Source organism: Syngnathoides biaculeatus, chromosome 13 (genome assembly GCF_019802595.1).
Source record: "Syngnathoides biaculeatus isolate LvHL_M chromosome 13, ASM1980259v1, whole genome shotgun sequence".
Lineage (NCBI taxonomy): Eukaryota > Metazoa > Chordata > Actinopteri > Syngnathiformes > Syngnathidae > Syngnathoides > Syngnathoides biaculeatus.
In genome coordinates this window covers 9848910-9872597 of record NC_084652.1, presented here as the reverse complement: position 1 = coordinate 9872597, position 23688 = coordinate 9848910, and the positions used below count along the sequence as shown (strand labels likewise).

Here is a 23688-nt window from a genome sequence, read left to right as displayed (position 1 = left end):
CAAAAAGCTATAATGATGTATGCAGTATGGTTATCAACAGAGATATACGGATAATTTTACATAATGGGTTCTAGGACGGGCGGCACGGTGGATCAGCTGGAAAAGCCTTGGCCTCACAGTTCTGAGGTCCCGGTGTGACGGTCTGAGCGCTCTCGGTGCTGGAAAGTCTCTTTGTGAGTAATGCGCATGCGCGTATATTTTGTAAACTTCTGGCCGTTCTGAAACATCCCCGTCCATGCTTCAACATGTGCCATTCGACAACTTGTCGCCGAGTGTTCATGTTCGCTATGGACGTCTCAGAAAGACGAACACAGCGAACGTACATATATGAGTATATCTTTTTTATCAACTTTTGTTTTAAGGTTAGGGTTAGTTTACAACGTATGTTAGCTCCCTTTATGTACAAGAAGGGGAACTATAGCAATACTGTCGTGTGCTATATTTCTCATTAAAAAAACATGTTACAAAACTTTTGGTTTCGAATCCAATGATGGCACATCTGTTTCGATTGCCTTCCCAACTTGGTCATGCAGCAAATTAAGCATTTCAGTGAAGGTACCGCCGTAATGTAGTTCTTTCTCTATCAAACAACTCAAATTATCTCGTGATCCGACTTCATCTGATTACATTGTAGCCACTCGTCTGACTCACAGGATGTTGAAGACTCTGGTGCATCGCAATGTTTTTTGTTGCCAAACTTCTTTAAGTAAGAAACACTCAAAGAACAGCCGGTATCACACTTTCAGTCAGTTTCAAGAGAGTTCTCAAGCAGAAATCCAGAAAAATACGAAGCACCTTCTGCAATTTTCTGTCTCATTTTTCACGTGTTTCAACACACCGAAAGAATGTATTTTTTTTGGCTGCAAGTAATCCACCAAGGCCATTTGACCAGACCTCAGGCCTGCCGCTGAGTGTGCAATTGTCCTGTGGGTGCTGTTGGGACGCTCAGATGCATTCAATTTCTGTCCTGTTTTAGTTGCTGAACCTCCTGTTCAGATATAGCAGCGAGATAACTGGAAACAAAAGTCTAGCAAACAAAGTCCGAGCTGATGCGGGCCAACAATAGTGCCTTGTTGCACACCCCGTTCAGTGCAGTAATGGTTTCTGATCAAAGTGTCACTTTAATAGTAGCTTCGTATTGTCATTTAGCTCTTCCTGCCTCAGCTTTCATTCTCCCCGGCCCAATTTTTTATTTATCCATCCATCCATTTTCTTAGCTGCTTATCCTCACGAGGGTCGCGGGAGTGCTGAAGCCTATCCCAGCTGTCAACGGGCAGGAGGCAGGGTACACCCTGAACTGGTTGCCAGCCAATTGCAGGACACCAGTCGCACTCACAATCACACCTTGGGGCAATTTAGATTGTCCAACTAATGTTGCATGTTTTTGGGATGTGAGAGGAAATCGGAGTGACTGGAGAAAACCCACGCAGGCATGGAGAGAACATGCAAACTACACATAGGGAGAACTGTGGGGCCAACGCTTTCTAGCTGCGCTAGGGATCCTTTTTTGAAGATGCGAACGATGCTACTGCGGAGGATCCCGGAAGAATCCTTACAGGCTTGCAGGCTTGGCAAAGAACCTTGGGAAAATCTGTCGCTTCCAAAAGGACAATTTGGAGCTCGGATTTGAAATATATCCTTTGTCACACGTCATGGAGCTTTTCTGAGCTTTTTATAGGTTTCGTACTCTTGTTCCCTGACTGCATTTCCCACTTTGACAGATTTATGAGACTTTTTGCCAAAACCTTTGAAGGTTTTGTGAAGTATAATTTACTTCATCCACAATGGGATACATTGCGGTCATCTTTAACCGTGCATTTGGAGTTATTTTGGTAAACGCAGAAACCTCAATACTGGATCTTCTTATACTGTGTCTTCCGATGTAGATAGGAATATTCGCCTGTATGCTTCTGTGGCAGTTGCGAAATACATTGCACATTGGACGCTAGTCTACTCACTGGTGTCCTGGAAGTCCACGTCGTTTCCGTTGAGCGCATTCTTCAGGCGGTGCGTCATGATCTTCAGCTGCATGATCTGCTGCCTTATTGCCATGTCCGGCTTGGTGATGTCGATTTCCACTTCGGGGTTGTTGATCTGGCTCGCCAGGCCGTCGCCAATGACCTCAGGGAGATACCTGGCACATAGTAATACGTTTATTAGCGTAAACATGAGTTTTCTGGAGACAAATTCACTTCAAAACCCGTTGGAGCATCGTTTGTTTTTTTTAAGTCATTAAGGGTGGGTACCAGTGATCTAAAGAGCTTTGGGACCTGTGATGTTGTAGCGAGAGTATTATAAAAGTGCCCTTCATTTACCATTTCACAACTACGATCAGTGACTCATAAGCTGCAACAATATTACCGTAATTTTTTCACACGCTTTAAACCCTGCGGTTTATGCGGTGAACCGGCTAATAAGTGGATTTTTTTCTAATGGCCACAATGGGGCACTCGAGCGTCAAAGGTAAGAATGAGACCGGTGGAATATATGAGCCGAGGAAGTGATTATTACCGGCCCTTTAAGCGCTGCTGTGTTACTGGCGTGTCTCAGTGATATTTACTGCTAAGATTTATTTTAGACGGCCCTGTTAGCATTGGCGCAAGCGCGGCGCTCGCATTAGCGCAGTGCTAGCATTAGCACTAGCACTAGAACCGCGCTAACACTAACAGGGCTGGTTAAAATAAAACTTACCAGTATAAATATCACTGAGACATGTCAGTCACACAGCAGCAACACGCTATTCTGTGTACCGTCTTCAATGTGGGCTTCAATGTGGGCACTTGCAGTTTTCAAACAGCTGCGGCGTATGTATGTAGCAAATGGAATTTCCTTTACAAATGTACTCGGTGAGGCTTGTAACCAGGTGCGCTCTGTAGGCCGGAAATTACGGTAGTTACTGTGGAATTTTGCAACTGTTTGAATTACAGTCTCAAAATATCATTCGTCTTACACAAACATTTTCACAATTTTTTTTTTTTTTTGCAGAGGATAAAGACTATACGCCCGTGAGTATTGTTCTATTATCTGTTTACGTGTTGATGCAGCGATTATGTTCCATTGTCTGTTGGTTAAAGCATTATAACACTGCAGCAGTCACGCTATATGTTAGCCCGCAATGGTGTTTTGCGTTGCATCTCACCAAGCTGATGAAAGGCACAGCTTTTTGGTTACTTAAAAAATTCAAAATACTCGTTGCTTTATGCTAAGTTTGTCTTTAAACTTTCATTTGGGGTGACATTAAAACTATTTTTTCAAGAATTATTCACTAGTTGCAGTGCGTTGAGCTCAATGGCATCATACAGCGCTCGTAAGAAAAATGAAAGAAAAAATAATACTAATAATATTTGACTCTTATCTCGAAGAACTCAGCTGTTAACTCACTTTCATCTCAGGGCAGCACTGTACTTGAATAGGTTTTTACAGTCTACGAAGGCAACACTTTTCACTCGAAATTAAATCACTTTCCAGGAGTTCTTGTAGGAAATTTGACATGAAACGATTGTCGAGATTCAACTATGTTCCACTGTGTAGTGCAGTGAAAAATGTACCATTTTTTTAACAGATAGTGCACATTAAAAAAAGATTGAAAGCCCACCATTCTGAGCCCCGAGGGGATCCAATCTTGTAGTCTTACATGATTCATTTTGATCTGATAAGTTGAACAGAAACACTGTCGAGCAGGCTACTACTTTACCTCATTGATAGCTGGGCCACCTTCAATTTGAAAGGGTTTAAGGGTTCTTGCAAACCCACTAAATCCCATTTGGCAGTAGAGAGCAAGATTTTAGCTTCAGGCAAATTCATACGAAAAGAGTTTCACTCTATTCCCTACCTGGCGCGGGTCATTCCGTTCCAGCACCTATCTTCCGAGCCCGCACCGGTGGCCACTCGGTCGCTGCACAGCATTTTCGGCAGAGAAATCCAATATGGCTGCATGTCCCTCAGCTTCATGGTTACATCAGACACCTGGAGCACAACGCAGGACGGCAGATGTTCTTTCCGAATTTGTCCCCAAATTCCCGTCGCGACGGGAACAAGTGCTGTCCTCTAAATGACTAAGTCGTGTGCTTTATTCATCCACCCAAACAATCATTCCTATTAAATGACCTCATGAGTGGAAAGGTGAAACGGACATTAAAAGGATTTAATTGTCTGTGCTGAGCAGTACTTTCTGCTTGATAAAACATGCCAAGATATTGGCCAGACTCTGTCATCGGAGAGCAATCTCTGTAATATTTCGCAGCTCACCAGTCGGCCAAGTTTATTCGCGCTGCTCGCCGACCTCTCCTCAACTGTAACCTTTTCGTTCTTCGGGAAGACGTCGGCTTCTGCGCCGCCGACTGATTTTTCTCGGAGCGGGCCGCACGCCAGGAGCAACTGAGATGTGATAAAGAAACAAAGAGGAAAAAGCAGAAATGGAGAGAGAACGTTTTGATAAAAGTTAATAAGGTGGAGTTCTATTAAGTCGCACAAGGGCCACACTGAGAGGATAGAAAAAGTTGAATTAGACTGTAAAAATCTACTACTTTTACATTGCATGTTAGTGTTTTGCATTTTTGACTCATTCACTGCCAGACTGCCGACCTCAGATTGTGAAGCAGCTGTTTGAAGGTATATGATTACATATTGCTCACTTTAAACATATGGTGCTGCATTCTGTATGGCTTCAGATGTTTGTCTCTTAGTAACAAACTGACACTGACATCCAATTACGGAACTGCACTGGGTATCCTTTAATAGTAAAAAAAAAAAAAAATGCGGCACAGAGAGCGCGCAAAATGTTTGAGTTAGCGGTACATCAAAATAACTAGCATCGCTTATTTGCATGAGTGAATCAGACGACAGTTGAGAAACAAAAGTTCCCCGTGGGCGCAGTACAGATGAAGCCCTGGAAGTACCGGAGGACTCCAATCAATCTGCCATCCAGTGGCGCCTTCTACAATAACTTCCAGTATTTGAACTTTCACCCGTATCGAAAAATTGATAATCCTGTTTTAAGCCTGCAGGCAGGCGTCTCCCCTTGGCCTAACTGAGGTTCATCGTAGATTCAACTGTCACGAGGGGAAATGGGGTGTTAAAACAAAGCCCAGCAAATGACTTTCAGGCACGTGAACGCATCCGTGACATACTGCGGTGTCTCCGCGGTTTGCTTTTAGGGAAGAGGGTGTAAACAAAACAACATACGCCATCACGTGGAAGTCATCGGGTTATGTAACGAGGAAGTAATCTACCATAATACTCCGCAGTACACCGTGCGCATTAATGTGAAGTCACAAAAGATCAACCGCAGCCCGGATGGCACAGTCTGTGACAACCATCCAGGTCAGAGGTTGTGCACCAGCCTGCAATGTGCATCGTGTCCTGAAGTGAATGACACAATATTCACAAATGTAAAAAAAAAAAGGTGCGTTTAAATAGAACGCTTTCTCCTATGGCAGGCATCAGATCCACATGGAAACTGCGTGAAAATAAAAGCTGGACTTGGGATTTCCTGTCAAACTCAAATGGTTTTAGTCAACAGCAAAAAGTTAAGATATAGGGATTCGCGAGGCACCTATAGACAAAAAAAAAATACATTCAACTCAGATTCACACCTTTGATTAATTTCAAGTCTTCAGCTAACATCGACGTCTTTGAATTATGAGAACATACAAATGCCATAAAAGTAGGAGCTGAGATTCAAACCCAGACCCTGAGAAGTAAGATGCAGCAAACCACTTTATCACTGCGGTTTCTTAAATAATGCCAATATTATAAATATATATTACAGTTATACTTCAGAAAAAAAATTTGATAACTCCTACATGGTTTTCTTTATTTTATGAGATGATTCAGGTAACTAATTACAGTCACATAAGGCATACATGGGACCCATCGAAAAAAAATAATTTTGTAGGTGGAGTGCAAATACATGTACTTACATTTGAGTATTTGCAGAATCAGAGCATGGATAATTGATAATGCAATTCCATCTTGCAGTAGTGAAAAATTATTAATTTTAATCAAATTTTGCTCAAATTCAAACTTTTCTTGAATGTAGCATATGTTTCACTAAAATGGGACGTCGTCATCACAACGTGACAACAACACCAGATTAAATTATGTCCTGTATTACAACACAAAATAAACAAAAACAAATGAATAATCACAACTATGATCATCTAGTGAGCATTAAACAAAGCATTGGTTAATTCCCCTAATGACACATTTAATTATACTGTAAAGAAAGATATAAACATTCACTTTCATTTACAAAGCGTATCGGAATGGAGCTCATGCAACTGTTTGGCGCCTGCGAGTGTAAACATCAATAGCGGCTGCTGTGAACAGCCTTGAATATGCGACGAAAAAGTTAAAAATAACATGGAATCAAACAAAACACAACTTAAGCCATATAGAGATGCAGAGCTACACACACACACACAAAAAAGAGTTTCATCTGCACAACAGACAACTGTAAATGTGTTCATATGGAAAAAGTGCATTTCTGTTAACCAAAATGGCACTTAAGCTGACGCAGATCACAGTTTCGGTTCATATCAATTAATGAAAGCTGATATGAGCACATAACATGGCAAAATACCAGAGCAGAATATCAGCAGCTAATTATCAACTACAGTATTTCGTACCATCCAAGAAACCTGACTCACTGTTAATGCAGAGTGAAGTGGGCGATGGGGCTCTCAAATCTTGCTGCTTGGCTGTCTACCGCCTTAGTGCTCATCATCTATTTTGCAGTGCCTAGAAATGTTTTTGTCCTTAAAGCTGCACCCCACCCCTAACACACACACACGGCTGACATGACGCCTACCCAGAAGATATATCTATGGTATCCGTGCATACAGTAATGGACAATTTGAATACCTGATCCCTAATATTGAGCAGAAAAAAAAATGCTGCACTCGCAAATGTGCACAGTTGAGCACAAAAAATCACGCGTGTAAAATTTGTTACAAGTACAAATACATAGATATTGAAAGACGTCGCTTTTTTTTGTGTAGTCTTGACCGATGTTCCCTCGAGGTTGTGCCACTGCACAATTGCGCACTTGTCGCAAACTCTCCGTGCGCATGAAAACCGATCCAGCGCAGTGAAGCAGTTGAAACCATCCAACACAGAAGCACACGGTCTCTTTCTACTTCCTAGTTTACCTGACACCATCCCCCTCCGTTCTTAAAGGCGTACACTCATGATTACAAACAGAACACACTCACGCAACTTTATATCTGCGAGCATGACTGGTGGACCACACCCGTCACGTTATATCCGCGGGCATGACCTGTACATTTTTCAAATCCAAGTGACTGCTTATTTACTGTATATCACGGAAAGCTTTAAAAGTGTTAATAACAGAAAAAAAATATTCTAACCTTGCTGTTGGTTGCCTCCATATTTTCTACCATGGTCATCATAGCTTCTGAAATGCGGTAGGGAAGAGAGAGGACCACAACATCCAAACCGGATGGACCATCGAAGCGATCAGACACTTGCATCATAGTTTCTACAAAGAGAGGCGTTAACAAGTTAGCGCTAATCGTGCTTTATCCACGCGCTGTGTGATTACGCGTTTGTTGTCCAACCTGCCAAGTGTCGCCACTCGGTGTTGAGGTCAGCCTGGTTGGCCAGACATCCCTTCAGGACGTTGCTGCAGTAGTTGACGCAAGGTCTGGCGGAGGCCATACCTCGGCAGTGGGGACAGTAGGTCATCCTCATAATGGATCGCATGCACTCCTGGCTCAATGGCACCTGGGGAGGACATCAGAGGCATTGGAAGCAGTTGTATTAAAGGTCTTGGAGACCCTGTAAGAGGAATTCTGATGTTTGTAAATTACTGAAGACGTGTCATACAATAAGGCATCATCACTTGAAGCTGACAATACCAAACAACACGGAAGTGGTGGAAGGTTATCTCCTATCATGACCTTCATAACTTTCCAGCACAATTTCATGTTAGTTGTCATGACAACCACTTTGCAAGTGCTTTTTTCCCCCCCTGACCAAATTGGTTCCACGGATGATGAAAAGGCTCTGACATTCATACAAGTATGCTCGGGCCCTCATTCCATCCTTGTATCCCACAAGGCTACGCCTTCAGGAAAGGGCCTTCGAGCGTGAAAAGTAAAAACTGGGTTAATACCAGTAAGCTCGGCTCACAAGAGAGGACTGTTATGCATGCAAAACCTTAGGAAGTGAGTGTGAGGGACACAAAGTGGGAGAAAGGGGGATGTATTGAGCCAAGCTACAAATACAAAGCCCCGCTCTTATGTTGACATCGGGGCCAGCCTGATGCTTTTTTTTTTTTTTTTTTTAAAAGAAAGTCACACCTAAAAAGTCAGTGTTTGATAAATATGACTAGATGCTGAAAGTGGGTCTGTAATGCAGAATGTGAAGGAAACCAAGCAGTTGAAACAGCAAACGTGCACCACAGACCCGTGAGACGTTAAATATAGATTCAAATCATGTTCGGGACAAAAAGTGCATCTGTAGAAGCCATGGACAGAATCATGTCCCTTGTTAGAATACATCATTAGATTTGGTATTTGTGGTAGCTTTGAGCTAAAAATGACAACCATTAAAGGAGTGCGTCATGCTTTTATTTTTCTCTACCTGAAATGTGTAATATGAAGCAGAATCGCCTGACATTTTCTTTCCGTTTGTTTTTTTTTTTTTTTTAACAGAACATAAAAACAATTCCCGTCACCTTAACTTTGATCAATTCCAGTGGGACACTGTTGACACAAGCGCTTTCGGCATCAGTCTCGGTCTTTGTGTCTGATCACTTCTTATGACGTGTGTGCATTGTCGCTAAGTTAGTAAATTGTATTCACATACCACTTGTTACACACACAACACACAAAGTGCTTCAGATGGTTAAATTACAGAATCGGCAACAGTATATAGTTACTAAAACAAAAAACAAAAATACAACCACAAACTAGGGGTTATTAGGTGACTACTACTACTACTACTACTACTCCACAACATTTAAAACTCAAAGTTGACAAATCATCTTTTTTTTTGCATCTTTTCTAATCAGCCGATTTACCAATGACGCTTGTAAATGGTCCTGGTTGAGACTTGCACTTTTCTTCGCTAGATTTGACCATTCTGATCGCCACTAGGCTTATAATATTTCATTTTCCACTATACCAAGAGGACCCCAGGATTGGTGGTAAGGAACAAAGCTGGCATTACCAGCTGTCAAAATGTTATGTCCAATAATGTACAGACAACTGTGTGCTGACTTTTTATATTACATTTAAACGCCTGGACGCTCTATCTTTAAAAAACAAAAACCGAGTCCGAAACCTTGATGTTCTGATTGATTGCAACCTGACTTTCAACAATCATATCAAATCAATCACAAAAACTGCCTTCTACCATCTGAAGAACTTATCTAGAGTGAAGTCTTGTATGTGTCAAGCAGACCAGGAAAAGCTCATCAATGCTTTTATCTCAAGTAGACTTGACTACTATAATGGTCTTCTAACTGGACTCCCCCAAAAAAGAGTATTAAATAGGTGCAGTTCATTCAGAATGCTGCAGCTCCCGTTCTGACCTAAACAAAGCGGTCAGAGCATACTGTATAACTCCAATCCTAAAGTCCTTGCACTGGCTTCCAGTCAGCTTTTGAATAGATTTTCAAGTTCTGCTACTGGTCTATAAATCACTAAATGATTTAGGTCCTGAATACATGAGAGAAATGCTTAGGGAATACAAACCCAGTAGAGCTCTGAGATCGACTTACTCAGGTCAAACAGGGGAGCGCAGAGTCCAAAGCAGACATGGTGAAGCAGCATTTAGCTATTATGCTGCAAAAAAAATAGAGTAAGTTGCCAATGGAGGTGAGGGCAGCACCAAGTGTGAATGGTTTTGAATCTAGGTTGAAAACTCTTCCTTTTTTTTCTCATGCTTTTTAGAATATATCCACTTTTTGATCATACTACTTGCACTGTATGCGGTTTTAACTGTCATTTTTTAAAATATTTTGTCATTTTTATTATTTTTATCCCGTTTTAAATGTTTTATCTCTCTGTTTTCAAATGCCTTTAATCACGTGAAGCACATTGAGTTACCTCGTGTATGGAGTGCGCTATACAAATAAATTTGCTTTGCTTTGCTACATTTAGAACACAAAACAACATTGCAACACACTTCTTGTTGAGACTAGTCCTTCTTTTGAAATATGTTGAACGCATAATTAACTGAGCTCTTGTGTGGCACACTTACACAATGCGTGAGCTCAATTCCAGTTTTTGTGCAACTTTAGGTGTTTTTTTTACCCAAAATGTTACAACTTTGGGGGAATCCAAATGAATTGATAGCGTCGCTTTTAATACGCCTGCGGCCTGGGTTCAGTTTCTAGTCAGTGATTGTGTAAATGTGAGGGTGAAACTGGCAACAAATCCGGAGCCCAAAGTCAGCTGAGATGGGCTTCAGCTACTGAGGAACATGAACAGAATAAGCGATTTGAAAAAAAAACAACAACAAAATGTGCAGAGATTTAAGATGTCCCAGTCTAGTTTGACTTGCTTTATGTGAAGTGATCTGGTATTGGTCTTGAAAATACCAATTGTAAGCTCCTCGCGAGCTGAAAAACAGGCTAAAACAAATAAATACACACTAAAGCTTTATGCCTCAAAGTGAATTTGGGGCTAACACAGAGATAAATGTGTGACACAGCATTGCAATAACCGCATTCCCATGCTTAATCTGAAGCCATATGAGACATGAGTCACATCCTCACTGCAAAACCCGCCTTCACTCCTTAAACCCTTGCCTCCCTCCCAACCTTGCCTTGCCACTCATCAGCCAGGGATGAGTCAGACATATTTCTTTTTTTTTTTTTTGCTGAGAAAAAGAGATTGAAAAGAAGGGAAATAAAGAGGGGAACGTTTGGATGTAATGTCTGAAAGAAAGAAAAAAAAACAGGAGGATGCAGAAGTTTTAAAAGCTGCAGCTTTAAAAGTTCAAGCAAGGGAAATTGGCAGCAGAGTTAAAGGCTTGAAAGCTTGGGGTGATGTGGGATGGTATTTCAAGAGGAGACATTCCTTAATCTGGTTTCCTCACTCATACATATTAATGATGGGAATTTTTCGTCAGGAATGATATGAAAAAAAAAGAATCTTTGCTGTGTTAATTGGAGGTTTACCGTAATTCTAACTAAGCACTGTTAAAGAGAGGTTGCTGCTAAGGAGAAGGAGAAGAAGAAAAAAAAAGTCATCTTTTGGTCATGAACACTAAACAACACAATAAATAAGTAATGTGCTACATAGTAAACATTTCTTCAAAAAGAAGGCCATGTATTTGTTTTAAGACGTGCATTGCGATGCTCAGTTAAAATTGATCAATCAATCAAACATAAACTAAAGATTTGTGTGCTTTTCTTCCAAAGCTTAATGCTGACAATGCAAAATGTCAAGCTAACAAGATGAGCATCGATGTTGCAGCGTTCTAATCCTTGAAGCAGTGGCTAGTCAAGCCCATACCGTAAAGCAACACGTAAATAGACAATATAAGAATATTTACAGGCATATAATCTTTATCCTCGGTGAAAAACAATTGATATCATTGCAGTTTATCTTCAAGTATAAACATACGTACATATTATACTGGCCACAGTGGCGTGTACATGAAAGCTGCTCATTCTAATAAAGCCTGAAATCATGATGCACAAAATGTTAAATTCTTTAATTTCTATTTATTTGTTATTACTGTATGCTTTTTTGAAGCACAATACTGTGGAATGGTATTTTTCCCCATGAAAAAACACATGCCACACACTTGGCGTTTTCTGGGGGCTGCCATTCACTGCCACTGACGGGTATACACGTCAAACATCCGCGATACGAGTGGTGTGAGTGAAAAGCGTGGTCACGGAACGGATTAAACTCATAGTCAACGCAGCCCTGTATTTAAAAAAAGATGGAATTTTGACATCATGGTGGATCAGCTGGAAAGCATTGTCCTCACAGTTCTGAGGTCCCTGGTTCAATCCCGGACCCGCCTGTGTGGAGTTTACATGTTTTCCCCTTGCCTGTGTGAGTTTTCTTTGGGCACTCTGGTTTCCACCCACATCCCAAAAACATGCAACCTTAATTGAACACTCTAAATTGCCCATAGGTGTGATTGTGAGTGCGGCTGTTTGTCTCTATGTGCCCTGCGATTGGCTGGCTACCAGTTCGGGGTGAACCCCGCCTCCTGCCCGTTGACAGCTAGGATCGGTTGCAGCCCTCCCCGTGAGCCTTGGAGGATAAGCAGCTAAGAAAATGGATGGATAATTGTGACGCTGGGTTACCACGGCAAAGATAAAGACTGTTCTCCACACACTAGAATCCACTGTACCATCCAAGTTATTTCATACCTCATGCTTAATGTTACAATGAGTACATATTGTTCCTTTAATTGCGAAACATGTTATATGCTGTATGCTTATTTGAAATATCAAGGGGGCAATTTGGCGTTATTAGCTTGCACCTGACCAACACGCCGTCTCTAACATGTCCCAATGCAACATCTAAACTCTCGCTGCCTCTCCCCGAGTGTAATTTGTCAAGATTTCAGTGTGGTCTATCCGTATTGTGTAATAGAAAAAGCTGATACACACCACCCATGTAGCTCATGGCGTACTTCCTTGACTCCAATATCCAAGAGGAAAATAAAACCTTTGGCAATCAAGAGTATGATTAATAATGTACCAGGGAGATTACCGGCTAACATCTTCTACTTTTGTTACACTACCTGTCAAGGTCTGCTTTTTTTCTGGACATTATTTTCCTCGAGCTTCTGTGCTCTCTCTTCCTAACCTAATTGTAAAACATTCCTTTACAAGGCGCGTTAAACAGCTCAAATTGTAGAAAAAAAAGGAAGAAAAGCTATAAATAAAGCAGCAGTTTCCTTAAGACAGTGATAGAGAAGAAAGCAAGGAAAAATAATTTGTTGAAAAGGAGACACTTTGGCAGGATGGATGCTTGACTGACAAGTGAAGCTTTTTCGAATGTTTCTCTTGCTTTTCTCACTGCCTCATTAATCTTGTGATTGTGTATAATGCATTATTCAGTCCTCACACAATCCAGGATTTTACATCGCGTATCACATTACAGTCTCACAGATTTTTTTGGTAAAATTACCTCGAACAGACATTGACTAAGTGCTATTACCGCTATTTTATCTCTTGAGAACGAAAATGTGGCGTGACCTCATTTTGGGTGGTTCCAATGTCCCGACATTAGTGCTGAGATGACATTTTGTCATTTCCTAAAAGCCAGACTAATTATTTACACAATTTCCCCCAGCGAGCCTCGTTTAATGATGACATTACTCAGTGTCCCTCAGCACCAATAAAATACCAGTATGAAAGAAATATGTGAAAAGAAATGATATGAGATGATAGAGGAGTGTGTGCTCATAATGAAAAGCAAAGGAGGATGAATTTATGTACTGTATCTCATTATTTGTTGTTGAGTTTCTGTATTGTAAGGTTGTTTTGGCGATCATGACATACACTGCGTACATATTGTTAAAAATCATTGGAACCTCATTTAGCATTTTTTAGAATTAAAGTCAGGGTTCATAATGAATAACACATTTAAAAATGCTTACAATATTCAGCATGTTGGCTCAGTTTTAATACCGTCTTAGTGGATTATTTGAGAAGATCATTGGTGTGTCTCAAATGGTAATCGATAGCACGCCACACAAAAACTACAAAAAAATAAACCAAAAAAACAAACAGAAATGAAATAAATCAGTGTGTTTACGCTACAGGTTGAACCACTTGAACCCTTTTGTGGTTGACATTATGATTATACTAAGATATACCGTAATTTCCGGCCTATTTTCACACGCTTTCTACCCTGCGGCTTATGTGGTGATGGGGCTAATTTGTGCATTTTTTTTCTAACGGCCGCCAGGGGGCACTGTGGCAGAAAAGGTAAACGTGAGATCAGTGGAATATATGTGCAGAGGAAGTGACTTTTACCGGTATATTTTTTTAACCGCCCCTGTTAGCGTTGCACTAGCCTTAGCAGTGTGCTAGCACGTTGCTGCTGTGTTACTGCCGTGTCTCCGTTATTTTTACTGGTATGTTTTTTTTTTTTTTTTTACCGGCCCTGTTTCCGCGCGCTAGCGTTAGCACTGTGCTAGCGTGTTGCTGTTGTGTTACTGCTGTGTCTCAGTCATTTTTACAGGTATGTTTTTTTAACCGGCCCTGTTAGCGCCGCATTAGCATTTTCACTGTGCCAGCGTGTTGCTTCTGTGTTACTGCCGTATCGCAGTGTTTTTTACCGGTATGTTTTTTTTTAACCGGCCCTGTTGGCGACACGCTAGCGTGTAGCTGCCGAGGCTGTTATTATTATTATTATTTTTTTGAAACACCCCTGTTCATGCTACCATGTAGTTGGTATGTTCAGCTAAGCTAAGATATTAAAACTTTGAAAACGCTTTCTGTGTAAAGTCTTCCTTTGTAAATATCTCATGTTTCAACGTGGGCACTTGCGGCTTTCACACATGTGTGGCTTATTTATGTACCAAATGGTATTTCCTTTACAAATGTACTGGAAGGGGCTTATAATCAGGTGTGCTCTGTAGGCCGGAAATTACAGTTCAAAAAATAAACTAAAAACAACAAACAGAAATGAAATAAATCAGTGTGTTCACGCTACAGGTTGAACCACTTCAGACTTTTTGTGGTTGACATTATCATTATAGTAAGATATAGATATATAAGTTAATCCAGGCATTATGGCAAATTCGCTGCCTTTTTCTGTGTTCCAGGAGGGGGGAGGGGGGTAAATTTGCTAATTGACGGCTGATGGGATGATTTCTGCTGTTCGTATACTGGCCTCAGTGGGCCCATAAACCACTACAGTGGCTTTGTAATAGTCAAACAATCGCGCTACTTTTTCTCAAACTGTATTCTCATTCTTGGCCTGTAATATTTCATCAACTAAGGAGTTGTGTTATTCACCTGCTGCAGCATTTATTTCCCGACATGACGTGTATATTCCTCCTGGGGTTAGCGCGCCTGACACCCCTCTCGCCCCCTCGTCTGACTGGCGATATTTTCCACCTATGCATCAATACTGCACTCCCATTCTATGAGCCAAAATGATTTCTCGGTCCGATCTTAACCATACTCCTTTCTTATACATTTCTCTTGGGAGATATTAACCTTCCCCACGGACCAGGGAGACATTTTTAGCGGGGGAGTTGACACTAAGTGGTGTTGCAGGGTACGACTCCCCTGAGCCAAGGGCCATACTTTGTAGAGCCGCTCGTTTCCACCAACATTGATCTGGAAGAGTCACATCAAGCGTGTGTCTTGTGCACATTCTTCTTTCTAATAAGCGATCCCTCGTTTCCTGCGAATGTTTTGGCATGTTCACATATCAAGTTTACTACGACTATTTATACATGAGGGATATATATTTGTGATGGTTATTTAAAACTGATATTCCCAGCCTTTTTGATGACATTTTCCGGCGGGAGTAAGAGAGAGATGAACGCTCCAGACCTCCGAGTAATCTAATACTCCTGTATCACTGTACACAAAAAATGTAACATAAAAATAACGACTCACATGTACCGTAATTCCTGGCGTACAGAGTGCACCTGGTTATAAGCCTCACCCAGTACATTTGTAAAGGAAATACCATTTGGTACATACCTAGGCCGCAGCTGTGTAAAAGCCCCAAGTGGCCATATTGAAACCCACACTAAAACACGGGATATTTACCAAGAAAGACAATATACAGAGAGTTTAGCATCGCCGCGCTAATGCTTGCGTCATGTTAGCATTAGCGCCACGCTAACGCTAGCACAGCGCTAACAGGGCTGGTTAAAAAAACGCATACCTGTAAAAATCTGAGCCACATCAGTAACATGCTAGTGCAGCGCTAACAGGGCCGGACTGGTAAAAGTCAATTCCTCGGCACATATATTCCACCGGTCTCACTCTTACCTTTTCCGGTCGAGTGCCCTCTTGCAGCCGTTAGAAAAAATGCACAAATTAGCCACATCACCGCATAAACCGCAGACTTATAGGCTGTAAATTACGGTCCACATATCAAATAAAAGGTATTTATCAAAAAAGAGAGGTGCGCATCTGCTTAATATGTCTATCAGCTATTCAGTAGGTTTTCACTCGCTGATCTTTCTGCGTGGAATTTTATTATCTTTATATTCTTTTGTAGATTTTCCCCGTTATAGTCTGGCTCCCTCTCACATTCCGGTTAACCGAATACTGTATTCTAAATCATCCACAGGTGTAAAATGTGAGGTGTATGGTTGGTTATTGACGCAATGCATGCAAGAGGCACATTTCTCTTTGAAATAGCTTTTTATGGTGGGAGCCCAAGGTACACTGGTGAAATAATCATTCGGTCTGATCACTATATTGATTTTTCTCAGTGCTTTGCTTTGTCTCGACACTATCAGTCAGTATGTGTGTGTGGGGGGTGCATTAACGTGGAGATGGGAGGGGTCAATTACATGCTATTTCCATTGTCTGTTTATTTCTCTGTAAAGCACTTTGTGTGGCATATCCAATACATGAAAAGTGGAAAATAAATATATTTAATTTGATAATTTGATTTGATTCTAGGCTGCACGGTGGATCAGCTGGTAAAGTGTTGGCCTCACAGGTCTGAGGACCCGTTCTCAAGATTTTGTCAAATGTGTGAGCAATATTTGAGAGAAACTGACTTTGTCTGTGCATCAAAAATGTCTTCAATCTTGTAAAACAGAGTAATTTTCTTGAACCTAACCCTAACCCAATGAAGCAACAAATCGGTCTGTAAAGTGTTTGTCAGTCCTTGTCTGCAGTGCAACCTGCTTAGTACTGGACATGAATTGTGGGTTGGGAAAGCCTAATTCAAAGTCAGTGTTCTCACGAGGAGCGAAAGTGATTGTATTATGGAGACATAAAAAAACAGATGCTGCAACACAAAAATAGCAGACAATATTAGCTGCAGTAGAGATTAGAAAGTAAAAGGTTTATGGGGCTTGGAATCATTTTCACCAACAACAATAAAAAGAGGCGGTATGCGGGTTCAGGAAATAACAATAATCACAGTTTTTCCTCAGAGGGAAACTGTTAAGGCACAAGGGTACTGCATCGAAAAATGTGGACAAAGCGAAAGAGAAACTAGTGGTACAAGGGCAAGAACGGAGGCATTACCTGGGACACTTTTCGAACAACCTCCCCACTGACGACCAGTCCTTGAACGAAGGAACGAGCAGCCACAAACGTGCGGGTGACCTTCGTCTTGATGTCACGAGGCACCTCCCCGAAGGGGTGAAGTGTCTCCAGCTGTTTGGAAACACATTCCAGGTACTCGTCCCCTGCGGTTGACAAAAACATTCACATCACGTTGAATGAAATAGTTGCTTTTGTATTTCTGTGAAGTTACTGCACAAGTCCATTCATTATGTTTACCAATGGAATATTGCTTGTTTGCATGGAAGAACAGTCTCTCTAGAAGCCTTGCCCAGAATTCATTGAGAGCTTCTTCCAGGTTGACGTTGGAGCCTCGGTAGTAGTGCCTCAAATCTGTGTAGAGGTCCGTGAACACACGGGTATTCTGGGGGAAGAAAGACTTCCAGGTGGACATGAACGTCTCTTGCAGTGTGATGGCTGAGCTGTTCAGCAACTCCAGAAAATATCCTGAAAACACACAGAAAGTTATCGGAGTGACAACCAAAAGTATTCACGGGACAAAACTCTAAAATGCACGTGCCATCATTTTTAAAAAAAGTTTGCCTGTTGTCCATATATGGACAAACTTGCCCATATGTGCAGGGCCTGAGGACATGCACAGCACTTAGTTACATAACATGTTGAAATGCTCAGCTCATCCTGACCCATCTGCATGGAATTATCTAAGCAGGGGCCTCGCTTGATGCAGCGTCTCTGCTCTGGACTCCCACTCCTTGACAAACACCGCTACTGCTGCTATTTGCTTCTGACTGCATTTTAATAACCAAGTAGCAAGTTTCGCGTCGTTGTTGCCTTCGGGTCCCACATTCGCTGCATTCGTTGAAGTTTCTTCATCAGTGTTCTTTCCATTTTACATTCCATGTAAATTCTAGAGAACATACACCGCAAAAATATATACTCATAAAGCCTCCGATGACTGGAATTTATTTCTTGAGGTCAAGGTAACAGCCCACTCTCTGCTGCTCAAAACATTTAAAGGGCTCGTTTGAGTATAGTTGTGGTCTAAAATCACATCAGCAGGTTTAGTTGTATTGCCCTTGACACTTTTCAAAAAATCCCTTCAAAAATTTCAGGGTACTAAATGAAAACAGGGCAACACGGTGGGCTCAGCTGGAAAGTGTTGGCCTCACAGTTCTGAGGTCCCGGGTTTGATCCCGCCTGTGTGGAGTTTGCATGTTCTCCCCGTGCCTCCGTGGGTTTCCTCCAGGCACTCCGGTTTCCTCCCACATCCCAAAAACATGCAACATTAATTGTACACTCTAAATTGCCCCTAGGTGTGATTGTGACTGCGGATGTTTGTCGCGATGTGCCCTGTTATTGGCTGGAAACCAGTACAGGGTGTACCCCGCCACCTGCTCGTTGACAGCTGGGATAGGCTCCAGCACTCCCACGACCCTAGTGAGATTAAGCGGCTAAGAAAATGGTTGGATGGATGAATGAAAACAAACACAGAACGGATTTAGTGTGAAGATGATCTAATCATAGATCAGGCGGAATGGTGACTAAGTGGTTAGAACGTCTGCCTCACAGTTTTGAGGGCTGGGGTTCAAATCCTGGCTCCACCTGTTCAGAGTTTGCATGTTTTCCTCACATCCCAAAAAACATTCATGATAGGTGAATTGACGACTCTCAATTGCCAATAGGTGTGAATATGAGTGCGAATGGTTGTTTGTTCCTATGTGCCGTGCGATAGGCTGGCAACAAGTCCACGGTGTACTCCCGTGACCTTTGTGAGGATAGGTGGCTCAGAGGATGGATGGATGTCATCTATCAATTCACTGGGTCCAGGTTTATTTTCCCCATGAGCCACATTTCAACAGATTATCTTCATCCTTTCAAGGACAGTATTCAAGTTTTGTATCAAGGTAATAGATTTTGGGGCGGATCAACTTCAACCTCTATACATGAGCACTGAGTATAAAATGAAAGGCTTGCTTCAGGGAGCCCATTTGGTTTAAGAAAACTGCAAAATAAATCACGCATGTGACTTGCTGAGGCGATAAGTCAATTCATAACAACAACATCAACAAGAAAAACATTAAGGAAATAACCTTATTGATTTTTAAAAATATCCAATGCAAGAAAGATGAGGCTGCTTGTGTGAAAGATCAAATCGTTCTTTGTTGGCTCTTTACAGGCTGGATTTTTCAAAGGCTAAACAGTGACAGTTTTGTGAAGCCTAGTTCTCAAGTTGTTTTTTTTTTTTGCAACGGAGTGCTGCATGGCAGTTCAAAAGAGTCCACAGCCATTGTGCCTTAAAACGCTCATTGATGGGCGCAGGGAGGGGGTGGTGTCATTAAAGCTCCCAGAGAACAGAGAAAATGGCAGCATAATGAATGGTGTGTCTTTTCTGATTGTGTGACAAGATTAATTACTTTCATTACAATACTTATCGAGAAAAAAAGTGACTTTTAGAAGGTATATGCAGTTTGTGAGCACAAATTATTATTTTTTTTTCTTTGTCGTGTTTTGAGCTCTGAAAAACCTTTACAGTATTTGCAACAGCATGATGGATGGTATGCAATATTTATATTCTGCACACGAAAAAAAACATTCTGAAGTTTACTTAGTTATTTACAGTAGTTGTGAAAATCTTCTTCATTTCTGTCTGGATGACTGTATTATACTTGCCTCCAGTGTTCATACACACCAGAGAGAACTGCTATGAATAAATCATTATGTGCGAACTCTTTGTTTTACATTCTAATTATGTAATCAGTATATGTTTTTATGAAGTACAATTTCATAGAGTTCTACTTGTTAAAAAAAAGGTTGTTGTTTTTTAGCTGGATGAACAGATTAATTGGATTTCCATTAATTTGATCAGGGAAAGATGATTTGGGATACGTCTGTGTTTAGGGTTATGAGCATGGAACAAATTAAACTCGTACCTTGAGGCACCTTCTGTTTTTACGGACAAAAACTAATAAATGTTAGTTCATTTATTGATGCCAGCGATTTATAGTGACAGGCATAACAATGAAATGCGCTTCCACAAACCCGTGCATCCATCATTATTTAATACTTTTGTGAAATTTTGGTTAGTTGGTGTGCTGTGTACAATATGTTACTCGGCTCGATAAAAGTTGGGAAACACTTGGCCAAATAATCTTTAATTGCCCTTTGATCTTGCTTGTCCCTCTGTCAGCCTCAGGAAACCGGCAAGCCGCGTCTGTCACTCACATGGATGCGTGTAAGCCACCATATGAGCACGCTAACATTCTTGCAGGCGACAGCAGAGAAGCACGTGTTTGCTCATAAATGGGGGAGCGACTTCAAAAGTGACAGCTTGGCTTTTAATCCCCAGTGAAAATGATTCCTGCTGTGTACTGTCAGCCACCACGGCTACAGTCATGTTTAAAGATTTGAAATATGCCACACTTTCACAAGTCCTCAAATATTCAGAATTTGTGGGTGTTTATTCTTCAATAAATGTACTAAAACCTCACTTCAACCTCGATGCCCCTACAGGTAGCAGTAATTACCTTAAGTTACTGTATTTGTACAGGTGACAAACACTTTAAAGGCCAAGTGTCATCCCGATAAACATTCTAAAATAGATATTGTAATGAAAAATACATATAACATTATTCACTTCAATGTCTATACGAAAAAATATGAAAAAATGAGTGGAGAGCGCGTCATCCATGCGCAAAGTTGAGGAAGTGTCATTCGACATCCAAGTGGTCGCCATATTGGCTGCATCTCCTGTCCGTGACGTCATCCTGGACATTCGCCATTGAAAACACGCTGTTGCCCTTACTGTGGGTGACGAACACGCCCCTTCTGATACGGAAGGTCTTTTCAAAGAAGAGAACATCTCACAACTGAGTGAAGTTACCGGGGCAATATTACCCTATTGTTTCGAGCCATATTTAGATGCGGATCATGGCCAAACTGCCTCCCGTCCGATCCACTTCCACGGCCGAGATGAGCCACCGCGGCCTAGCTGCGACGAGACACCCAGGCCGACAAGGCCGGCAGCCAGCTCAGCCTTGTCTACAAGGCCAGTGGGAATTCACAAGGCTGGCTCAGCCTTGTCGACAAGGCCGGTAGCGATCCACAAAGCCTGCAGAGGCCGTCCTTCAGCGGCTGCTGCATGGAAGCCTGCCGATGCGCACATCGACTGACTTACAGATTACCCCCACCACCACCACCACAACTATTGTTTTTTTTAGTAGCTGTATACACACCTACCTGTCATTTGGGACCCACGAAGCTCTCGCCCTTTGCACTTGTGTAATCCATTTTTCACGACGAAATGGATCTTTTGGAAAAGTATGAAGAACGAATCCATCCTCCCGAGTGTTCGAGCAATATCCAGCAGTGCAATGAGTCGGCATTTTGGCTAACACGAAGGAACAACGAGCTACCTTTCAGCATGTAAAACTAATGCAACCAGACGGGACTGCTTGAGTGCGCTACTGCCCTGTACGTCACTTCCTGCTTCTTCTCGAAAGCAAATCCCTCAAGAGGATTTTTATGGCAGGAGTTACAAAACGCCATATACTTCAAAATCACGTTTTGTGGTGAAAAAACGGGTGGGTCCATACCGGCTGCCGTTTTTTTCATTAATAACATACTAAAAATGATCCATTTCATGACACTTGACCTTTAAAGAGAAAGTCCAGCTCTATGCAATGGAGGCACAGAATATTCCAGAGCAAAAGATGAAAAACATGATTACAGTGACAGTGAAAAATAATTAGGGATTGGGGATTGGGGGGGACCCTAGAAATAAGATGATCTCTGGCTGACAAATACAAAGTGTGTAAGTTAGAGTTGAATGAAAACTCATGACAGTTGTTATGTAATGCTTTTTGCTCCCTCTTGGATTTTGAGAGACTTTTTTTTATCCTATATTTTGATACATTTTATGAAATATAAAATAAGGCCTGCCCTCAAGCTCCTGGAATGTGATGAGAGACCTTCACCGCTCAATTAAATCAGAACCCTCTTTATTACCAAGTATGTCAAAAACCAATGAGGAATTTGTCTCGGGTAGTTGGAGCTGCTCTAATATGTCAATAGCCATTTTGTCAATAAATAATTTGAGACATAAAAACACACTATAGAGAGTCATTTAGCCTTGAGCAATTTAATGGCAAAATGGAAGAAGCTGTTGAAATCTCTCCTGGTTTTAATTTGCATTGATCGATAGCGGCGACGAGCATCAACTACTACCTGAATAGTGATGTATGGCACTGGGGTTTATAAACACTTAAGTTTCCCGTGTGTGCATGTGTGTGTAGTATAGGTGTGTGTCTGTGTGTGCTACGTGGGGAAGAACATACACAGACACAACTTCAAGCGCTAAAGTTTAGTCAAGTGAGGTTTTTAGCTCCACCCCTTAGTTTGCTAGCTCGTGAGTTTGCAAGCTAGCGGATGTGATAAACAGTTACCTTTCCCTTAAGAGTCCCAGTTCTGGTTGTTTTGCAACTGCTGTTCTGCCAGCGACAACAATCAAAATTTATTGAGCCCAGAAACATTTCCCTGTCTCTATCGCATGGGACGATAACTCGTCCCAGTCTGCCTCCGATTGGGGAGCACCGAGGATTCATAATTTTGGTTGGCTGTGTGTGGAAGCGCTTCATTAACACACTCACACACACAAGTCTTTAACTACGTGTCTACGGATGCAAAATGAATATGTTAATCTTCGTGCATCAGAGACACGGGACATACATGAAGCGAGATCACTGGGTGTCGCTTCACATATAGAGTGATAACATAACACTGACAGTCATACGGTGAAGAAAGTAAGTATTTGAACACCCTGCTATATTGCAAGTTTTCCCACTTAGAAATCATGGAGGGGTCTGAAATTTTCATCATAAGGGCATGTCCACTGTAAGAGAGATAATCTAAAAAGAAAAATCCAGAAATCCCAATGTAAGATTTTTTAACGATTCTCAATCGGAGTGGAGCCCCATGCAACATATCACCTCGTGGGGTCTCAATGATCCTTAGAAAGGTGAGGAATCAGCTCAGGACTACACGACGGGACTTGGTCAATGACCTGAAAAGAGCTATTGTACCAAATATTAACATTTGTTTTCTCAGGTGTTCAAATACTTATTTGCAGCTGTATCACGAAAAAATCATACATTGTTATTTCTGGATTTTTATTTTTAGATTACCTCTTTCACAGTGGACATGCACCAGACTCGTCCATGATTTCTAAGTAGGAGAACTTGCAATATAGCAGGGTATTCAAATACTTGTTTTCTTCACTGTGTACTATTTGTGCTCCGTGAAGACCGACTAAGTTTCTATCTCCATGTACTGTACATCTGTATGACTGTATCATACTCGCCTAAGCCAAGTAGCCCAGAATAGGGAACTGCAGAGTTTAGTTAAAAAACGCAAATGCCCCTTAAGAGATTGAATGTGATGAGCTAAGAGCTTTATGTTAAATATTCTTGCTTCATCATCAATCGGAGGGCAGGTCTAAGGAAATGATACCACAC

At 41.5% G+C, this 23688-nt stretch overlaps 1 protein-coding gene across 1 annotated transcript in view; it reads right to left on the bottom strand.

Moving 5' to 3' along the window:
- gpc1b (glypican 1b) overlaps window positions 1–23688 on the bottom strand; it is a 90618-nt gene that overhangs the window by 5726 nt on the left and 61204 nt on the right. Inside the window, exons 3-9 of the mRNA XM_061838930.1 lie at window positions 17438–17665; window positions 17180–17343; window positions 7581–7746; window positions 7371–7501; window positions 4249–4377; window positions 3833–3966; window positions 1959–2134 (exon numbers count right to left, since the gene is read on the bottom strand). Of these exons, the coding sequence (XP_061694914.1) occupies window positions 1959–2134; window positions 3833–3966; window positions 4249–4377; window positions 7371–7501; window positions 7581–7746; window positions 17180–17343; window positions 17438–17665 (1128 nt within the window). The remainder of the gene's footprint in view (window positions 1–1958; window positions 2135–3832; window positions 3967–4248; window positions 4378–7370; window positions 7502–7580; window positions 7747–17179; window positions 17344–17437; window positions 17666–23688) is intronic.